The sequence below is a fragment of the Cydia strobilella genome, chromosome Z, assembly GCF_947568885.1.
Source record: "Cydia strobilella chromosome Z, ilCydStro3.1, whole genome shotgun sequence".
NCBI lineage: Eukaryota > Metazoa > Arthropoda > Insecta > Lepidoptera > Tortricidae > Cydia > Cydia strobilella.
This window is the reverse complement of record NC_086068.1, coordinates 13,000,647-13,020,758: the sequence shown is the minus strand read 5'-3', so window position 1 is coordinate 13,020,758 and position 20,112 is coordinate 13,000,647. Positions and strand designations below refer to the sequence as shown.

The following is a 20,112-nucleotide window of genomic DNA, read 5'->3' as shown; positions in this document are numbered from 1 at the left end:
TGGACAATTAAAAAGGAAAAAAATAATTATTATAACAAAAATGTCGAAATCGCCTATTACCGTGGTAATTGAGCACTGTTACCTATATGTATATCGCGGATGAGGGTTCCTATTTACGAGGGTGGATAACTCGTCGCATTTTTAGTTCCATATATATATTATTTATTTTATGTTACTTTGAAAACAGCTTTAAAATTAAAATTTCATTAATTAATGTAACGTCGACTTAAGTTACGCAATTAAAAACTGTAATTTTGACATATACTGGAACTAGCTATCTCTGTCAGCGCAATAGAATTACTTTTAACCTTTTCGACGCCGTGCCAAACACAAAAAAGCTGTCACTCGGATGCCACGTCACCGAAGTGTCAAAAGTTTTGACTCAAAACAGAAATTAACACGAAACTGAACGTTATGCACATGCATGTAGGTCTATGTTGCTCTGTGGTCTGTGACGGATTAATCCGTCTTGGGCGTTGCACCTGCGGTACCGCGATATATCCGTCATTGGCGTCCAAAAGGTTAATAGAATTCATTTTGCATAAGGTACTTGCCGCATAACCATTATGTAGCTTAATGCAGTATTAGCTTAGTTATGAAGGGAGCGTCAGTTGTATCGTACCTGTATCGTACATAATTCAGTATCTTGGCTACAATATGCACGAAGATATCATTCTGGAATTAAATTAACTTAGTCAAAATGTATTTTTACGAAGTGACCGCCATCGATATGATTTAGCCCACGAGTTGGTTAAATCGGACCATCAACATTAAACTTGTATTAATGAAGCATTTTGTTGCGTTTGATGATATTCTTATTTAGTACGTAAGTACTTCAACTTTATCTAAATCCTAAATAGTTATAGCAAGAAACCGAAATCGCACTGATACAATGATTTAAAATTTCACATTTTTATACATTATTAATTATAAAATGGGACTTAATAAATTACCTCCGTGGTCTCGGAGCAAGACTGGCTAAAGTTGACATCAACATATAGTTGCGCGAATTTTTCGAACTACCCGCACTTGGTCTTGTTTAGAGTCTGTGCGGAAAGGGAAGAGTCGTGGAATGTATCCATACATATCCATGGGGCCACATACATTCCACGACTCTTTCCTTACATACCAACTTGAACGTTTTGCACACTAGGGAACTCGGTCAACACAACAGTAAAGCCCGATTCACATTTCTCTGACGTGTCGTGACGTATATCGGTTTCATATATTTAATATGGTTGCGTTCACATCTGTCTGATGCACGCTGCGTCGACAGACAAATGTGAACCGGTCGATATTATAGCCGTAACACACCACCGCACCACACCAAGGTCGCGGTGCGGTGCGGTAGTGGTTACGGCTATTAGATTTTTCAACTCTACGGACTCCAGTAAATGCTCAGCCACGGCAGACTTATTCACCTGACGATTTTTGACAGCTGCAACGATGTCGGAGGTAAGTTTAAAACTGCGCGACTGCTGCAGCTGGTTTATACGCGAGGTTTTAAAATTTAAATTTCGAAAAACTTGATCAGTAAGCCATGGTAAGATTTAAACAAATAGATACGAGTATACTTTTGTAATGTAGGTATATATGAATAAAGAAGCATAACACTTAGACATTTTTTTAAACTCACGCAATATCCTGTTTATATTTGTAGTGAAATACTTTTAAAGTGATTAAGCTTAGGATAAATTTAAAAGTGGAAGAATTTACTGTCTTAGGTGAGACTTGAACTCACGACCATTGGATTACTAGCCCAATGCACTGCCATCTGAGCTATCAAAACCTCACCCAAGGACTAGCGAAATGTAACCGTAAGAGCGTTACCTGCGGTTCTTAAACGGCTACTGGAGTTCCAAGTCATATTGGAAATTCACCAGTAACGATACGCCATCTCATACTAAATTCATTTTGTATGAAGCAGGTTAATATGTAAGTAAATAAAACATGTCGTTTAATGGGAAATCTAGATGTGGTAGGATTTAATTGGCTGTAGATATAGGTAGCTGACTCTCCCCAATTAGTTTTAGTCTTAGTTTTAGTCTTCTTAACTTTCGGAAATAAAGAGGTCATTTTTTGTTTGCTAGTAGGTACCTATACAAATTGCTCTGTTAAATGCTCTGTAAATTAAACGCAAAATATATACGTAAATAATAATTAATAATTTATAATTTTATTTAATCAACATGGAATGCTTAATTTTACTTACAGTACGGTACAATGAATCTTATTACTACATTACATACTTAAATGAATCTAATTAATTATGATTTATGTTTATTTAAGAAGGGCGTAACCTAGCTGTAGCTGGGTCCGAGTTGTTGTTGGAGAAATACCCCGGAACTCGAACATCAGTCGCCTTCTGTAACAAATACCTTCAATATAATACAATTGGTGATAATGATCATCAACTGCTCTTCCAATATTACAAGTCCTTGATCAGAATAAAAGTTTTTTTTTATAAAATAAGATGACATCCATTAGTTTTAGGATGTCATCATCTTCCTCGCGTCATTCCGGCATTTTAGCCACGGCTCCTGGAAGCCTGGGGTCCGCTTGACAACTAATCCCAAGAATTGGCGTAGGCACTAGTTTTTTACGAAAGCGACTGCCATATGACCTTTCAACCCAGAGGGCAAACTAGGCCTTATCGGTATTAGTCCGGTTTCCACACGATGTTTTCCTTCACTGAAAAGCGACTGGTAAATATCAAATCATATTTCAGTTCAGTTCAGTTCAGTTCAGTTGATTTATTTCGTACATAAGTTCCGAAAAACTCATTGGTACGAGCCGGGGTTTGAACCCACGACCTTCTGATTGAAAGTCGCACGCTCTTACCGCTAGGCCACCAGCGCTCCTATTAAGTTTTGGATGTAAAGATAAACCTGTCAATTCTAGCAATTAAGAACTTACAGGAAAAGCGTGTGCACGCAGGTGAGGCATCTCTCGGGCGCTGAGTTCGATGTCGTGCTGCGTGAGCCGCGGCCGCCGGCAGTACGGGTGCTGCGGCGGCAGCCAGCGGTGGATGATCGGCGTCAGGAGATCCCGATGAACCTACAACGGGGAAACAATTAATACCCTAATGATAAGATATTCAATTATGTATAACATCAAAATAACCTAATAATACTCGTAGCAACACTTATAAGAGGGCCCCCTCAAAGCAAAAGTTTTATATTGAATTTTTACACATTTTAATCAACGGCAATAAATGCCATGAAAAAAAAACACACGGAAACTAGACTATTCGTTGTAGGCGCAGACTCCAACCAAAACTTTAAAGAGTTCGAGTTGGCTTGATAGAAATAAATCACGATAACATGTCTACTTTTCATATATTTTCAATAGGGAATATTACGTGAAACTCTGCGTAGGGGGCTCCACTACCACAATCTGAGGGTCTATCGCGAATGATCGGGAAACAAGAAAATCGAAATTTCGTTATCTAACATCTCTGTCACTCTTGCAAATTCGAGCGATAAAGAGGCAGATAGCGAAATTTCGGATTCGCATTTCCCGGTAGGTCCTCTGTAAACAAACCGCATTGATATTGTATATCGTTACCCAGCATATCATACATATTATCAGAGTAGTATGAGATAAAAGGTAAAAACTTGCGCGAACGCAATATTTTCTATCGCAAGTTTGGCGCGGCACCGCGGCACCGCAGCACCAGGGCATTTTGTTCCTTTTTAATTTCTTGGCTTTAAATTATCTTAGTCCATCATGTCCACCGTGGGTGGACATTATGTCTTAAGCTCTGGTTTTCTAGGATAGCAGTGCCGTCTCATAGCGGCCGTCTCCATACAAATATACCCCTTTAATATCTCATTAAATATAGATCCTAGCGAAAAAAATGTGAAGAATATTTTTTGTAGTAAATTTTATGGTTATTATCTGTGTATAACGTTTTTGTTACGGCCACCGTTTACGAGTTATTTACGAAAAACTAAAACAAAGGGACCTGAGAATTTATTATTGTAATTAACTTTCCCCCTTTAATATCTTTTTAAATATTAGTCCTAGAGAAAAGTGTTTTACGTGTATTTTGTAGAAAATTGTATGTAGAATATTTTTTGCTATAGGCTACCGTTTACGAGTTATTTATGAAAAACTAAAGAGAGACGTTAAAATTGATTATAAGTAACTTTTCGCTTTAGTATCTTTTTGAATATTGTTCCCAGTGAAAGTATTCTACAAGTTTCTTGTAGATAATTTTGTTAATTATTTATTATAAATCAGATTTTTTTTTGCTATTGGTCATACTTTACGAGTTATTTACGAAAAACTAAAACCAATTAACCTTAGAATGAATTATAATTAACATTCCCTCTTTAATATCTTTTTTAATATTGATCCTTGCGAAAACTGTACTACACCTTTTTTGTAGAAAAAAATTGTGGAGATTATTTACGTTTTATAATTTTTTTTGCTATTGGCCACTGTTTAAGAGTTATTTACGAAAATATAAAAAACGGACCATAGAATTGATTTTAATTAACTTTCCCGCTTTAATATCTTTGTAAATATAGATCCTAACAAAAAGTGTACTGAGTCTTTCTTGTAGATTATTTACGTATAAGAACACTTTTTGCAATGGGCCACCCTTTACGAGATATTTACGAAAAACTAAAAAAATGGACCTTAGATAAACCGACTTCAAAAAGGATGAAATAAAATATTATCCTTTTTAGGGTTCCGTGTTTAAGTATATGCATTACCAACTGATATGTTTGAAGTCGGTGCCAAGCCAAATTTTAAACCATATATTCATAGTGATTTTGGTGCAATTCGATAAAGATGCGGCTATATAAGTATGTACGTTGGATTACCTAACGCAGCGTACTACGTAGGCGAACAACACGCGAATGCGAAGCGGCGCGGCACGGCGCCTTAATTAATCCTTTGATACCTATATGTAAGACGCAGCGTTACACGACAACAATAAACGAACTTTCTGTACACCTCAGAACAGAACACACGGTTGAACCTTCTTGGCGCAGTTCGTACCATGCTTGTCGGCACGTTAGTGTAAATCTAATACGTTTTGTCGTCGTATTTTTTAAAGAGCATTTCTTACTAATTCTTGAACAGTCATAGCACGCAAGTGTCGGATTGGGACTGAGTTATTTTCTGTCGCTTATCCAGAGGACTACATTTCAATATATAAAACAATTCAAGGAACCTTCATGCAAAATTTCAGCTAAAGCGGTTCAGTTGTTTAGCCATGAAAAGGTAACAAAGAGGCAGACATAATTGCTTTCACGTTTATAATATTTGTACAGTTGTAATGGGATTTATAGACATAAAGCTGATTATTTTTGACTGGTATTGTTACTACTTGGAGTACTTGGCTTGGCACCGACTTCAAACATATCAGTTGGTAACGCATATACTTAAACACGGAACCCTAAAAAGGATAATATTTTATTTCATCCTTTTTGAAGTCGGTTTATCTTTTTTTTATAAAAGTTTTTATTTTTCTATTTTTAGTTTTAAGAAATTGTTAAGAGCGTGACGCATGAATGAAAAACATAATCATGTTCAACTATAAATTCGTAAACTTTATTAAATAATCAGAATTTTCCTCGAGTCCGTCTGGGAAATCATTCCTGTCACTAAATCCATTCCCCGCCCCGCCACTGACCCAATCCTGGCATATTAGTGTACAAAGTAAGTTACGAAGAATATTTAGTGTCAAACTCGTGGTTAGGCTACAGTTGCACTACATCAAATTGGTGGTTTCGGGGAGGAAATGCTTGAGTTACTTTAGAAAACACCGAAATTACCATACACGTGCCTTTAAAAATTGAGTAGTTCCCTCAATTCCTCACGGATTCCATCATCAGATCAAAACCAAAAATATTACGAAAACACCTTGGAGAGGTAACTTCTTACAAACAGAAAAAGAATAACTCAAATCGGATCATGGGTGCCGGAGTAATCGCTGAAATCATTATCATCAAAACAATCATCATCATCAGCTCCACTTCATCAAATTGGTGGTTTTCGAGAAAAAATGCTCAAGTTCAAGCTCAAATCACCATACATGTGCCTTTAAAAATTGAGGAGTTCCCTCAATTCCTCATGGATCCCATCATCAGAACAGCACCAGATTAATGTGGGACCACCTTGGAGGTAGTTCCTTTCAAACAAAAAAAGAATTGTTCAAGTCGGATTGTGAAGGCCGTATATTTCTCGCATTTTCACTCCTTGATGTCATATGGTGCGGTTATTTGGGGCAATTCCACGGATGCAAATCGTGTATCAATACTCCAGAAACGTGCAATATGGTTACTGGCAGGAGTTAAACCCAGACACCCTTGTAAGGAACTATTTAAGAAAAATCGATAATGACGCACTACTCACTATACATATTCGAAATATTAATGTTCGTAAGAAAAAACTTGCCACTGTTTAACCGTGTTGAGGTCACGGGCAAATTAATCAGATCCACGGGGAGACTCAGAACAGTGCCGCGACGCATGGCACTTTCATGCAAAAACCCCCGAGTAATCGGCCCGACATACTACGAGCGTCTACCCGCTACATTACGTACTGAAACATCTGACGAAATATTTGAACGTCAACTGAGGGTCCTTTTATTGGATAATCCACTTTATTCAGTAAATGAGTATATGACCTCGACACTTGAAATTGTAAATTGAACTTTGTAAACTTGACATGTTCTCATTTATTGATTCTTAACGAAATATGTATATAACTAGTTATTATTTAGAACATGACGATCAATAGGAGATACTCATACTTAGTTAATAATCCCGTATTTTGTTTTTGACATAAATGCATAAAATTTAATTTTTAATTTAATTTAAAATTTGTAAGACATTTTTTTGATTTGTATCAATTAGTTTATTAAATAATGTTATGTAAATATCTAGTCAATGACGATCATAATATAAATTCATGTAGATTAGTCTAGCATAATTTATAATGTTATTTCATATTATGAGAATAAATATCTAATCTAATCTAATCTAATCTATCTTCAAAACAATCATCATCATCAGGTCCACTTCATCAAATTGGTCGTTTTCGAGAGAAAATGCTCAAGTTGCTTATGAAAACACCCAAATCACCATACATGTGCCTTTAAAAATTGAGGAGTTCCCTCAATTCCTCAGGGATCCCATCATCAGATCAGAACCAGATTAATATGGGACCAACTTGGAAGTAGCTCCTTTCGAACAAAAAAAGAATTACTCAAATCGGACCACGGGTCTCAGAATAATCGGTGAACATACATAAAAAAAAAAAAATAGCCACAACCGAAAACAGAACCTCCTCCTTCTATGAAATTGAAGTCGGTTAAAAACACCCATGACACAGGAACAAATATTTATGTTCATCACACAAATAAATGCCCTTACAGGGATTCGAACCCAGGACCATCGGCTTCACAGGCAGGGTCACTACCCACTAGGCCAGACCGTCGTCTTATAGTAAACCTACTTAAGTCTATTTTCCGGACCGGCTTAAAGTCCAGGGACAGAAGCGCGTTCGTCCAATATTTGAAGGTATGTATTTAATGCTAGCTTCTGTCAATTATGAATCTCTATGATAAATTGTGTCGTTCTCAAGTAAAAGGTACCACATTGTCGCTTACCACAAGGATCCTCTGACAGGTTATTCGTATAGAGATGCAAGCAAATTACATCACCTTTTACTTGAGAACGACACAATTTATTAATATTTTTGTGGGGAAAACAATAACAGCATCAAGAGTCTGATAGGAATCATTTAACGTATACATATTTACATAAATACCTAAGCAAAATCTTTAAGAATCGATATTGATTTCTATGTGTGTCATTTGGGACTGAAATATTTGGATGCCTTTGTTCGCATTTTCCTACTCTACTTCAGTCCTAAATTTGTCCTTATAAACGGCTCAAAACAGTTAAAATCTAAACTGTTATTTCTGGATGCTACACTTGTATTAACTAAATAGGATAAACGTCTGAAGACACTTGCCATCGCCGGATCATTTGGCCGCGTGAAATATGATACCACGACGCCCACCATTACGCAGACAATCATCCCAACGAACGTGTAGTATAAATAGCTCAATCTGTACAGGAAGAATGTCCCCGACCTGTTGGCAACAATAAGTTCAGTGACACACCAAGTTCATAAATTTATTAATCGTAGGTATGTTTTGACCGCATTAACAACCGTTATGCACATACGCGAGGGTAGACATGTTACGGGCAGAGACTAGTAAAATATCTAAGACGAACAACCTCTATGCAACACCGCGTTCCTCGCGTGCCGATTGTCGTCTTAGAAAACTTACTTTTTAATTAAAATATTTATAAATCCGATATAAGTACTAATTAACAAGATGCTCTTGAAATCCGAGCTAAGTGGATACCGGTCAAATTCCACGGTGTGCGCCATCGATACAGGTGATGTCGGCAGTGTGACGTTTGCCTCGCACCCAGCGACAGACACGGGCTTTGTAGGAAACACGATGTCTCCTCTCATCATCGCGGCTTGCGTGCCGATGGACATCCAGCCGACAAACATAGTAGAGACTAGACCACCTGCGAGGGCCCCCTGTAACGTTCAAATAATTGAGAAATTAGAGAATTCGCACCTGACGACTATGGATCATTCAACATGAAAAGGTATTTACCGTTGAGTTAGTCCAAGGTAAAAACAGACCCATAGAAAACAGTCCTAGTAGACTGCCTGCAGTAATTCCAGCCAAGCTCTTACCAGCCTGAATCAAAGCGCCCATGTGTTCTACCAAAAACACGAGCACGACACAAATGGCACCTGTCAAGTAATTAAACACCGCTTATTCTGTTTCTTATAATTTTGTTCTACAATTTATTTAAAATGTAATTTGTATAGTGAAATATTTTTTTACCAATTACTACAACGATGATTTTCATGATGAAGCTTGCAGTTTTTTCTGATATTGGCTTGTTGTATGCGGGTCTGATAAGATCCTCAAAAATTACACCGCAGAGTGAGTTTAATCCAGTTGACATTGAACTAAAACGTAATTTCAATAATAATAAACACTTGCAAAGGAAACGCGGTAAAATTGTGAAATAAGTTCAGAAATGTTTTCTGGTATAAAAAAAGTTAGATGTATCCTTATATTTTTCCTGTAACATTTATGATAATGTCTGTGGTAAACTTCGGAGAAAGTCATAAATCAATTTTATTACTGTATAAAAATATTTAAGAATATGCAACTCTAGCTCTTTCATACGATATGATACCCCTTTGAAAGACTTTGAAATTTTGATATCAAAATTGAGTTCAAGTACAATTCCTTTGTTTTTCATAAATCATTATATAATCTATAAATTGTATATACAGATGTCAATCACAATGAAAAAATCAACGATCCGTTTTTTATTGTGGTACGTCCCACAATAAAAAAGGAAAAATATATATTAACATTTAATCATTATATACTTAATTTAATTTTATGTATTATTACACAATAATTAATACATTATCGCAGATAAGAAATTTGTTCTAGCAAAACAATTTATCTTAATTCTGGCCGTAATTTGCGGTTTTTAACCCATCATATATGCGGTTTATGATGATAGTATACATAGATAAAATACTTTTAATCTTTACAGGGATAGCATTAAAATAAAAACTTAATGTAATTAGAATTTGAGCGGGATTCTGTCTAACTACGAAATCGTGTCAAGGTCTAATATAACAATATCAAAATATTAACATATTGTTAGGGCAAGGTCGTAGTGCTACATATAGCAATAGTTTTCCGGTATGTAGTGAAAAATAGTAAAAAAATACATGCCTTAAAGCTGCGCTAAATACCCCACTCATAAAAATTCCTGGCAGCGCCGGTATTGTTCCGGTGAGCTGCATCACGAAGTATGGAAGCAGCTGATCACTCTTCCTGATCGCCCCGGTCTGGAGCGGGTCGCAACTAGAGAACGTGGCGTAAATCACTAGGCCGGTGTAACAGCAGAGGCTCACAATCATGTAGATACCAGCGGCCATTATGAATATAGTTCTGCACCAAAATACGGATAGATTATATTTTCTTCGGTTACCGCGATAGTCACTCATGAAAGTCATAAAATAAAACTATTAACACATATATCGCGTTGAATTGAAAATACATCCCGCGACGAATATATTTTTTAATACAGTTGCTCAAAAAGTGCTACTTTACGTAGCTGTTTAGCGTGCGGAAAGTTGGTTTTCGCGAACTAGTGCTTTTTACTTTTCCAATTTTTTTTAAATTTATTATTGTTCCAAGTCATGACTACTTATTGATGAGTGTTAATATTAGTTTCCTTTAAACGTCGTAATCAACATAAAAACCTACTGTTAATGTAAGAATACGAAAAATATACACATTTCATATTTTATTACTTTTCATCATTATAACACGTCTTTTTTATATATTGACTATTAAAAAACCGTTCTTAATAAGTTGTCTGAATGGAACGGAACGCCTGTCAAAGAAGAGGCGTTTTTTCATTCTGCTTTAAGTTTCCAAAGGCAACATTCGATATTGTTTTTATAAATGTACGATACACAAATAATCGTAATTAACGACATTTGGGTAATAATAGTACAATGTTTTATATTTACAATTGTTTCTGTCTTATAGAAAATGCATAAAAAATATATATAGAATGCACTAGAGGCCAAGTGGAGCGGAAAAACATTTTAGGAAATATTTTGGACAGCGCATTATCCTTGAATAACCGCTATCAGAAGGTGCTGAGAAAATGTTTACATATTATAAAAAATATCTGGAACTTAGGTCTGAAGGTTAGTTACACACGTGAACTCCCCTATGAGGCTGGCATCGTCACCACGAGTGTACGGAAGCCTCTATAAAAATTAAGAATAATAAAAAAAAAAAAACTCATTGAAGTGGGTTCAATAATAATAACACCCAGATAAAAAAAAACACCTCTTCATAATGTCAATGTCACAGAATTAATAATATAAAAGTTTCGAATTCCTTACTTGTTGTTTTTCTTATTTTTTCGCAACTGTATTAAAAACGTCGTTCGATACACGTGCGGAAATGTCATTATTCACTCGTCCCGAGTCTCGGTACTCGTGAAATAAAACATTCTTTCCGCACTAGCATCGAAATGTACTATTTCCTCAGTCTTCCGTTGACCACGAAAGCTTGTAACGGTTCTCAGGATGTATTTTTAAATTCATTATACACAATATACTCCATTTCAATATTTTTAAATATTTCATACAGATAGGCCAATCAAATTAGATCCAAAAATAGCATTTTGAGGAATTAAATCCCAGCAAGCTGGAGAATGGTTTTAATACTTTCATTTGGTCCTAAATGCGTGTAATCCGAGTTTGCTCAATCCCAAGAGATGTGCATAAATTTTGGGAGGTTTAGATTTTTTTTTTCTTGGATTGCCAAACCACTCGATGTAGAAGGAACCTACAATCAATTACAAGGGCACTACCAGCAAGTTTTGGTGGATCAGACACTGTTTAAAGGCCGTTTTCGGATTTTCAACATGATTATACCAAAAAAAAATTGCCATTTTTTACAAACTTCGACTACGAATTCATATTAAAGCACCTTTCGGACCCTCAGATATCAATTTTAAACAAATCCGTCGGACGTACCGTTTTCGATCTTGTACAAGCAAGAAACTGAAAAAGAGCAATAGATTATGCACACCTCCTGGTCCATCCCAAACTCGGATTATACGGATTTAGGACCAAATGAAGGTACCTATTAAAATGATTTCCAGCTCAATGGGAATTAATTCTTCGAAAAAATCTAATGCCTATGGTAAACTATTACAAATTCATTTGTCATTTCAGCATGGATTAAAATAATGAAAACTAGAGACTGAAGCTATTTAGTCCAAGGCCGGATCTACACTTGTAAGTTTTACTCACGTAATTAACTTACGCGAGCAACTTATGGTGAATTTGCAAATGTAAACACCCTCGTAAGTCGCTTATCATAATTTTCTCCTAGTTACGGTAGTTGTAAAAATTATAAGTGTAAACTGCTTTGAGGTTGCTCACGGAAGCATTTCTCGACTTATCGAATTAAAGTTACTACGTTAAGTAAAGTTACTTACGTAGGTTTTTGCTGTGAAATATAGTTTAAGCAAACACGAGTCAGGTTGCCATCTGAGGTGGAAAAGCTAATTATTTCTTTTGAATCATAATTATATTTGTAATTTTTAGCTTATATGATTTTTATTGTATGTAGGTTAGTTTGTTTCAATGGGCCTTAGTTGCCTGAATATGATATTTCACTTAGACTATAAAAAGTAAGACTATGAAGATCGGATCAAACAAACTTAGTGCATAAATCATTAAGGCGAATCAAGTGGACGACCGCCCCGAAACTGTCTGTCTTTCCATACAACTATAGACCCCAACTTTGGGTACAAATCAAATTATTTTATTAAATATTTTGATATGTGTTTGTGTGTGTGAGATGAGATGATGTGCTTTCAGTTTTTAGCCATAATACCTATTTTCCTCTCTCGATGGACATTTAAGAAAAAAAAAAGGTTTAATTTAATGTATTTAATCGTATTTATGTTGATTATATGAAATTTGCATGGAATTTGTTTTACGCTCCAAACTCTTGTACCTACAACCAAAATTTCCAAATCCGTCGGATTTCATTGACTAAAAGTTGGTTTCGGTAGGTACTTACTCCATTCTTAACTTAAAAAAATACAAATTTAAAAATGCACCTTGTTCCTCTCTGTCATCCATTTAAGTTGACTTTTAAAATAATATTATGCAGCTGCTAATTTGACTTTACGACATGAGATGGCATTTTAAATTATGATTTCAGTAATTATGGTGTAAATGGTCTTGTTATAATTTACGTAAGTAGATCTCACATAACTTTTGTAAGTGTCACTTACTGTAATTTTATTTTTAGGTGTAAACTCAGTCGTAAGTTACTTACATACATTTTACGTTAGAAGCTTACAAGTCTAAATCCGGCCTAACTCAATTCACATTACAGTTGAGAATTTGTCGAACATTTTTGCAAGTATGGATCCATACTCTTCTTCCATTCATTGCCTTACTGTGTCAGTACCGACATGTGTTGAATTTTTAAACGTAACTTACATTCGCGCCCTTTTCAATGACGATAAAGCCAGACATCTCTGCATCATCGCCTGATTGACAGAACATGACGCGAGCCAACTGAAGAAATTGCCGAATACCGTTGTCCAGAATGTGTGCCTTATAGTTGGGTCGGGATCCATACTAAAACAATTATACACACGCAGATCTGACTACATTTAGTAGTGATAGCGGTTCGCCAAAAAACGCTGCTAATGGTGTTAAAGATATAAAAATCGGCACGATTGATCTTTAGTCCATATAAATTAATTTGACCCAAAGCACCAACAAATGAAATAAAAAGGAGAGGAGTTCAGACGTCATCTTTTTTTGTATGGATTTTTTTTTGTTTAGAAACCTATCGTGTGTTATATTAAATGAAAGGGCATTCTGAGCCGGTTCTAAAAATGTATCACATCATTACATTTTATTCACGTGTTTCAAATTAAAATAAAAATTTTTCTTTCAAAAACGGTTCGGCGGCCGGCCTGGATGGGATCTCGCCCCAACATTTGAAGGATCTAATTTCTCATTCCGTGGGCGACGCAGGTGTGCAGCTTATCAGTTCCCTTACTAAATTAGTAAATTTTATGTTTTCAGGCAAAATTAACACTGAAATCCTCCCTATTCTATACGGTGCAAACCTGATCGCCCTAACCAAAAAGGACGGAGGGGTGAGACCCATTGCTGTGGGGTCTACTTTACGACGTCTGGCATCAAAAATTGCGGTTAGACACGTTAGATCAAAATTGCAGTCCCTTTTTGAACCAATACAGCTAGGTTTCGGCACGAAAGGTGGGTGCGAGGCAGCCGTCCATGCCCTAAGGACCTACCTTTCACTCAATGATTGCGAAATTGTAGTCAAAATTGACGTTAAAAATGCTTTTAATTCGGTTAGTAGGGACACTTTGCTGACAGAAGTAAAGGACAAAATTCCTGAGCTATACAATTACCTTTTCTTTTGCTATTCAAACTCATCTAAATTAATGTACAAGTCACATGAATTATCTTCTGAGGTTGGCTGTCAGCAGGGTGACCCTCTCGGGCCAGCAATTTTTAGTTTGGCTATAAATCCAATTATTAAAAATTTAAAATCAAAATTCAATGTCTGGTATTTAGATGACGGAACTCTAGGAGGCGACGTGAATACTGTGCTCTCTGATTTGTCTTTTATTAAGAGTAGTTTCGAAAATATTGGTTTAGAACTGAATTTCAGCAAATGTGAACTCTTTATTCAAAAACCTTCTTGTTCTTTGGCAGACTTACAACCCAAATTTGACGATCTGGCTCCTGATATCAAATCAGTAGACAAGTATTCTCTTTGCCTCCTGGGATCTCCTATATTCGAAGAATCTTTTCCCGGTTATATTTCTAACTCTATAACTAAATTCAAAAGTCACACGAATCGCTTACTCGAAATTAGCCCTCATTATGCTCTTGTGATTCTTAAATTTTGTCTTTTTGTCCCTAAATTTACATATGTGCTCCGCTGCTGTCCTTTTTGGAAATATCAAAATTTATTGTCGCCTTTAGATGATTTGATCAAAATTAGTTTAGAGACTATTCTAAACATTCAGCTAAGTGAGCCTTCCTGGTCTCAAGCGTCCCTCCCTATTCGGTTTGGAGGTTTAGGAATTCGCAAAATTTCCAGTGTGGCTTCCCCAGCCTTTTTGGTGTCCACTCATAGCACGTCTGGTCTCATAGGAAATATTTTAAGGGCTTTGCCCACAAACTGTGAGATTGCGGGCTTTGAGGACGCCAAAAATGCTTTTAAAATTGCTTGCCCGGGAAAACAATTTCCAGACAACCCAAATTCACAAAGGAGTTGGGATAATGTTTACTGTGATTTAACTTACAATATTCTCCTAAACAACTGTACAGGTCCAGACCGCGCGAGGCTTTTGGCGGTCGGAGCCCGGGAAGCGGGTTACTGGCTACATGCCCATCCTTCGCCTAATACTGGTACTTTCTTGGATCCGGCCTCCCTTAGACTGGCGACTGGTTTGCGACTCGGGGTTTCGGTGTGTACGCCACACATATGCTCTTGTGGCACGGACGTGGACCGACTGGGACACCATGGATTATCTTGTCAAAAAAGTGCCGGCCGTTTTTCAAGACATGCGTCGCTTAATGACATAATCCGTCGGTCTCTTGCCACCATCAATGTACCCGCTCTTCTTGAGCCGACTGGCATTATCAGAGATGATGGCAAGAGGCCCGATGGGATGTCCTTGGTTCCTTGGAGCTTGGGACGGATGTTGGTGTGGGATGCTACCTGCGTAGACACACTGGCACCGTCCCACCTCCAACGGACTAATGTAAAAGCGGGCGGAGCGGCGGAAAGCGCCGAAATTTTAAAACGTAATAAATATAAGAGCCTCGGTAGAGAGTATCATTTCGTTCCATTTGGAGTTGAAACTCTAGGTCCATGGGGTCCCAGCGCGCATAAGTTGTTTGCAGAAATCGCGAAGCGTCTGGTTGACGTAACTGGTGACCGAAGAGCTGGCGGCTTTCTCGCACAACGTATCAGCATTGCGATACAGCGGGGAAATGCCGCCAGCATCCTTGGTACAATGCCTCAAGGGCCTATTTTAGATTTAAGCTAGTTATTAATTTCGTTTACGTAGTACCACTGTATATATCTTGTATGTAAATAAATGTATTTAAACCCTCTATAAATAAAAATAATTTTCAAAACATACCAAGTTTGGGTTCCTTCAGATACGATACCGTTGAATTATTTTTTGTAAAATATACCACAAATAATACCTTATATCCTAATCCTATGATATTTAATCCCAAGAAAGCAATTTTGAAAATCATTTCATTTTTTTTATTTTTCAAATATTGAAAAATTATACACAAGAAATATTTAAAAAAATTCTTAATGAAATTATTTTCAAAATTGCTTTCTTGGGGTTAAATATGAAAATACTACGTATCATTTGTGGTATATTGTACAAAAAAATCTGTTAGGTATATCGTATCTGAAGGAGCCCAAACTTGATATTTTGTGTGAAAAAATAAACAAACTATACCAACTGATGAAAACGCGCAGTTAAAGGATTGTGTGGTTATTACGTATAATTTTATGATTTATATATCAATTGGAAAATTAAAACAAAAGTACTTAATTAAATTATTTTCAAAATGGCTTTCTTAGGGTTAGAAATTTTTTTTCTATACAAAAAAAGATGACGTCATAACTCCTTTACTTTTTATTTTATTTTTTGGTACTTCTGGTCAAATTGAGTTATATGGACTAAAGTTCAATCGTGCTGATTTTGATAGCTTTAACACCACTTTGACTATAGTTTTTGTTGCGTTTAACGTAAAAACGAAAATAAGGTAGTGGGGTACACTGAGGCCATATGAGTAGCTTAACTTCAAATACGGGTAAATCCGTGAGATTATGCGATTTTGGTATTAAGAAAAGGTAATAGGGCAGATATTTGCTGAGAGGGTCGAATGGATTTACCCGAGTTTGAAGTTAAGAGACACATATTGAAGTTAAGATTTGATTTACTGTCAAAGGTTTAGGTAGGTGATCGCTTATTTTGTGTGAATATTAATATAACATATAATATAACTGTTACTAGTTCAAGTCCTTAACACAAACCGAATTAATCACATTGCTATATGGTTAGGATATACATTTAGGAAACCGGCCTTTCTGGATAAGTGTTTTTCATCGAAAAGTTAGCAGCAACAGCAGACGCCAAAATTCTGGATAGGTTTTTCATTAATGCAGTATACAGAGCGTCCCAAGACTATGGGACATGAAGGGAAAGTACCTCAAATATCGTAGATAGGCTATTGAGGCTTTTAAGATACTATGTTACTTAGGAAGACTTATTTTTTTTTTAACTTTATTGCACAAGAACAAGTACAAAAGGCGGACTTAATGCCTTGACGCATTCTCTACCAGTCAACCACTGGGCCAAACAGAAATTAGTTAAGGCGGGTGCAGTGCGATGCGAAAAAAAATGTTCTAAACATAAATTCTAATACTAACGCCAATATACAAACTAGTAATATTTTACAAACTAGTAATATTACTTATTATTTTTTGTCCATTAAGTCGGTTTGATTCCCAGACGAAGCAAGTAATTTTTAGAAAATTTTTGAATGCAGTATTACTAACTTTTTAAAATAACATAAAGTCTTCTTTCAGCAAAATATCCTATCTACGACATTTAAGGTACTTTCCCTTGACGCCCTGTATACCTGCTAATACAATATTAGTTACTTGAAAAACTCCAGTCGCTGCCCTTCTTCGTTTATAGCAATGACATTCTTCACCCCACCGAGTCTCCATGTTCCGTATATCAACACGAATATGACGCCAAAATACATGAGTACCGTTTGAAGGGTGTCCGTCCACACGACTGCTTTAAGTCCCCCCTGAAATCATCCAATAAGTAATAAATGGGTCTTGTAAAACTTGCAACAGTTTTATTTATCAGTTTTATCACTAGCTAGCAACTGACCTCGTCTTCATCCACGTGGAGCTCATGATTTCGTACATGACTATATCCTTACTTTTATAGGATAGGTCAGGCAACGAATGCTTAAAAAAGTTATAGAGAGAAATGCTTGGAACACAATTTTTGACTTCGTAACTTTGTTTGGGCTAGTTAGAAGGTGAACATATAAAAAGTCCCCGGCCGTAGCCCTTAAGCCTGCGGGGAGAGGGGGGTTTGAAGGTCCCATTTTTCGATTTTTCGATTATATCTCGGAAACTATGGGTCTTAGCGACATGGTCACTTATAAAAAATGATAGTTGATTTAATTTGTTACGTTTTATTTAGTCAAGTTTTTCGATATCTTGTATAGTTTTTGAGATATCCGCTCTTGGAAATTATTTAGGATTCTTAATTTTATCTTGATATCTACATCAGTGAAGCTGCTAGGCCGTGTTTGGTATCGTTTTCATATAAATCGGGGGTGCTAAATTCATTTATGGTATCACATTGACACCATTCCGAAGTAAAAACAAAATTTAAAAAAATACTTTTTTTTAAAACTCCTCTTATTAAAATTATACCATATTTAAATTTGGTACAGAGATAGTTTGAGTCCCGGAATAGGACCGGATAGTTTTTATAACCGAAATCATTATTTGAGGGTGTGAAAAGTGGAGTTGAAGTTTGTATGGGGAATCAATAACTGCTGAATCGATTTAGATGAAATTTGGGATGGTCTCCATCTTTGGTTCAGATGAAAATGATACCAAACATGACTTCAAACCTAAACTTAAACAGTATTAACCTCAGGAATTCAGCTTCGGCGAAGAAGCTGAATTCCCCCTACACCCCATTTCACACTGAACATGAACATCATATAAAATAACAAGAACTAAATTTGCCTGTAATGCGTGTAATGAATATATAACCGCACGACATGTAACATTTTTGTATTTTTACTACAAGCAGGAAGATACCTAGTACAGCGAGTAAGATCCTATTGTGCATGACCTTAATCCGTATAAACTTCTAGCGCCCTTCTTTGTTACTGCGAGACTTTTTCAGTGAAAATGAATATTGATTTCTTGCACTCGCTCGCTTTAGCGCAACGCAAGCCTGCGAAAACTGAACTATATGGACGAACAAACTAGTAAATTTAAATTATATTCGCATTAACTTGTTACCGCTGAATAAAGGACTTGACACTGTAGGGAACGTACGTGGGATTGTGCGGTATACCTACCTTCGTATTGTATATACTTACTACAGTGGTGTAAAATATGCAAACGATGCATACTATCGGTGTAATTAGGTGAAGATTGATTCCGGTAACTGAAAAAAAAAAAAAACAATACTTACATAGGCGCGTGTGTAGCGGAATACGCATTAATTAACTATGCTTATACTTTTTAAATGTGTGTTGCTAGTCTTCAACTATTTGATATTTTTTACCAAAAATAAAACAACTGATGGATACCTTGACTAAATGCCAAAGCCGGCACATATATTACTATTGGAATGTAGAGCATCATTTTCACAATAAAAATTATTGATCCCAGTAGCCTAACGTTGTGGCAAAATCGCAGACGTAAGTACTGAAAACAGAGGAGAATTGGAAACTGAAGTTAATTTGCCTGTTTTAGTGTAGTGTTGTGACTGAGATATCAGATAAGCGTAAAATAATACGTGGTACTGACTATAAATACAATGTTTACATTTTCACGCATAAATATTTAACTCATACACAACAAAAACACTGTATTGTGTTCAATATCTACATAAATCATGTACTGATTAAAAACGCAATGCATGCACGGTAAAATTCGTTTATGTTTAATTTTGTCAAAATGGAGCTTCTCTTTTAGTCAATATTTGATTTAGTAATGTGTACGTTAAACTGACCTCATAGGTAGATGTTATTTGAAGATTGTAGAAAACAGGAAGATAAATGAAGGCAATGGCAACAGATACTGCCCATTCTGAAAATACTACAGCCCATAACTGTGTTCCGTATGTGTACATTTCTGCAGGCAATCCCAACAGGGAGATACCGGATACATAACTGCAATAGGAATAATATAACTTCTAAATGTCACCTATAAATCAGTATACCTAATATAAAACTAGTGAACGTATTTAACACTATTTTACCTGGCTATCAGCGACATAGAAATTGGGAACATGCCCATAGTTTTGCCTCCCATCAGGTACTCGGCCGTGGTATTTTGCTTCTTGCTAGCAAAGCAAGCAAAGTAAATGCCGATAAATGCTGAAAGTAACAGCATGGCCCCGAACACCAGATAGTCCAGCCAGTCGAAGTAAACCATCGACGACATATTGCACAGGTCTCGTTTCGGCAGTGGCACGTCTGATCAGCGGGGCACTTAAACTACATCTCAGAGTAGAATGGACATTTACCGAGCGGATCTTGCAGCTTGGACGAGCTATATTTATACTTGGAAGGATCTCGGACAGGCACGGAGGGATGAGGATGTTAATTGGCTAGTTACCGGTGTCG

At 36.4% G+C, this 20,112-nt stretch overlaps 1 protein-coding gene across 1 annotated transcript; it reads right to left on the bottom strand.

The window, feature by feature from the left end:
* Positions 1-2,209: 2,209 nt before the first annotated feature.
* On the bottom strand, positions 2,210-20,052 carry LOC134754475 (sodium-coupled monocarboxylate transporter 1-like). The gene is made up of 13 exons (XM_063690809.1): positions 19,746-20,052; positions 19,497-19,656; positions 19,072-19,189; positions 18,859-18,926; positions 17,378-17,532; positions 13,132-13,272; positions 9,818-10,036; positions 8,900-9,027; positions 8,663-8,805; positions 8,399-8,583; positions 7,999-8,119; positions 2,917-3,057; positions 2,210-2,365 (listed from the first exon to the last, which is right to left on the bottom strand). Exons 1-13 carry the CDS (start codon positions 19,928-19,930, stop codon positions 2,285-2,287), a joined length of 1,845 nt encoding a protein of 614 aa, XP_063546879.1. The 5' UTR covers positions 19,931-20,052; the 3' UTR covers positions 2,210-2,284.
* Between the last annotated feature and the right edge of the window lie 60 nt (positions 20,053-20,112).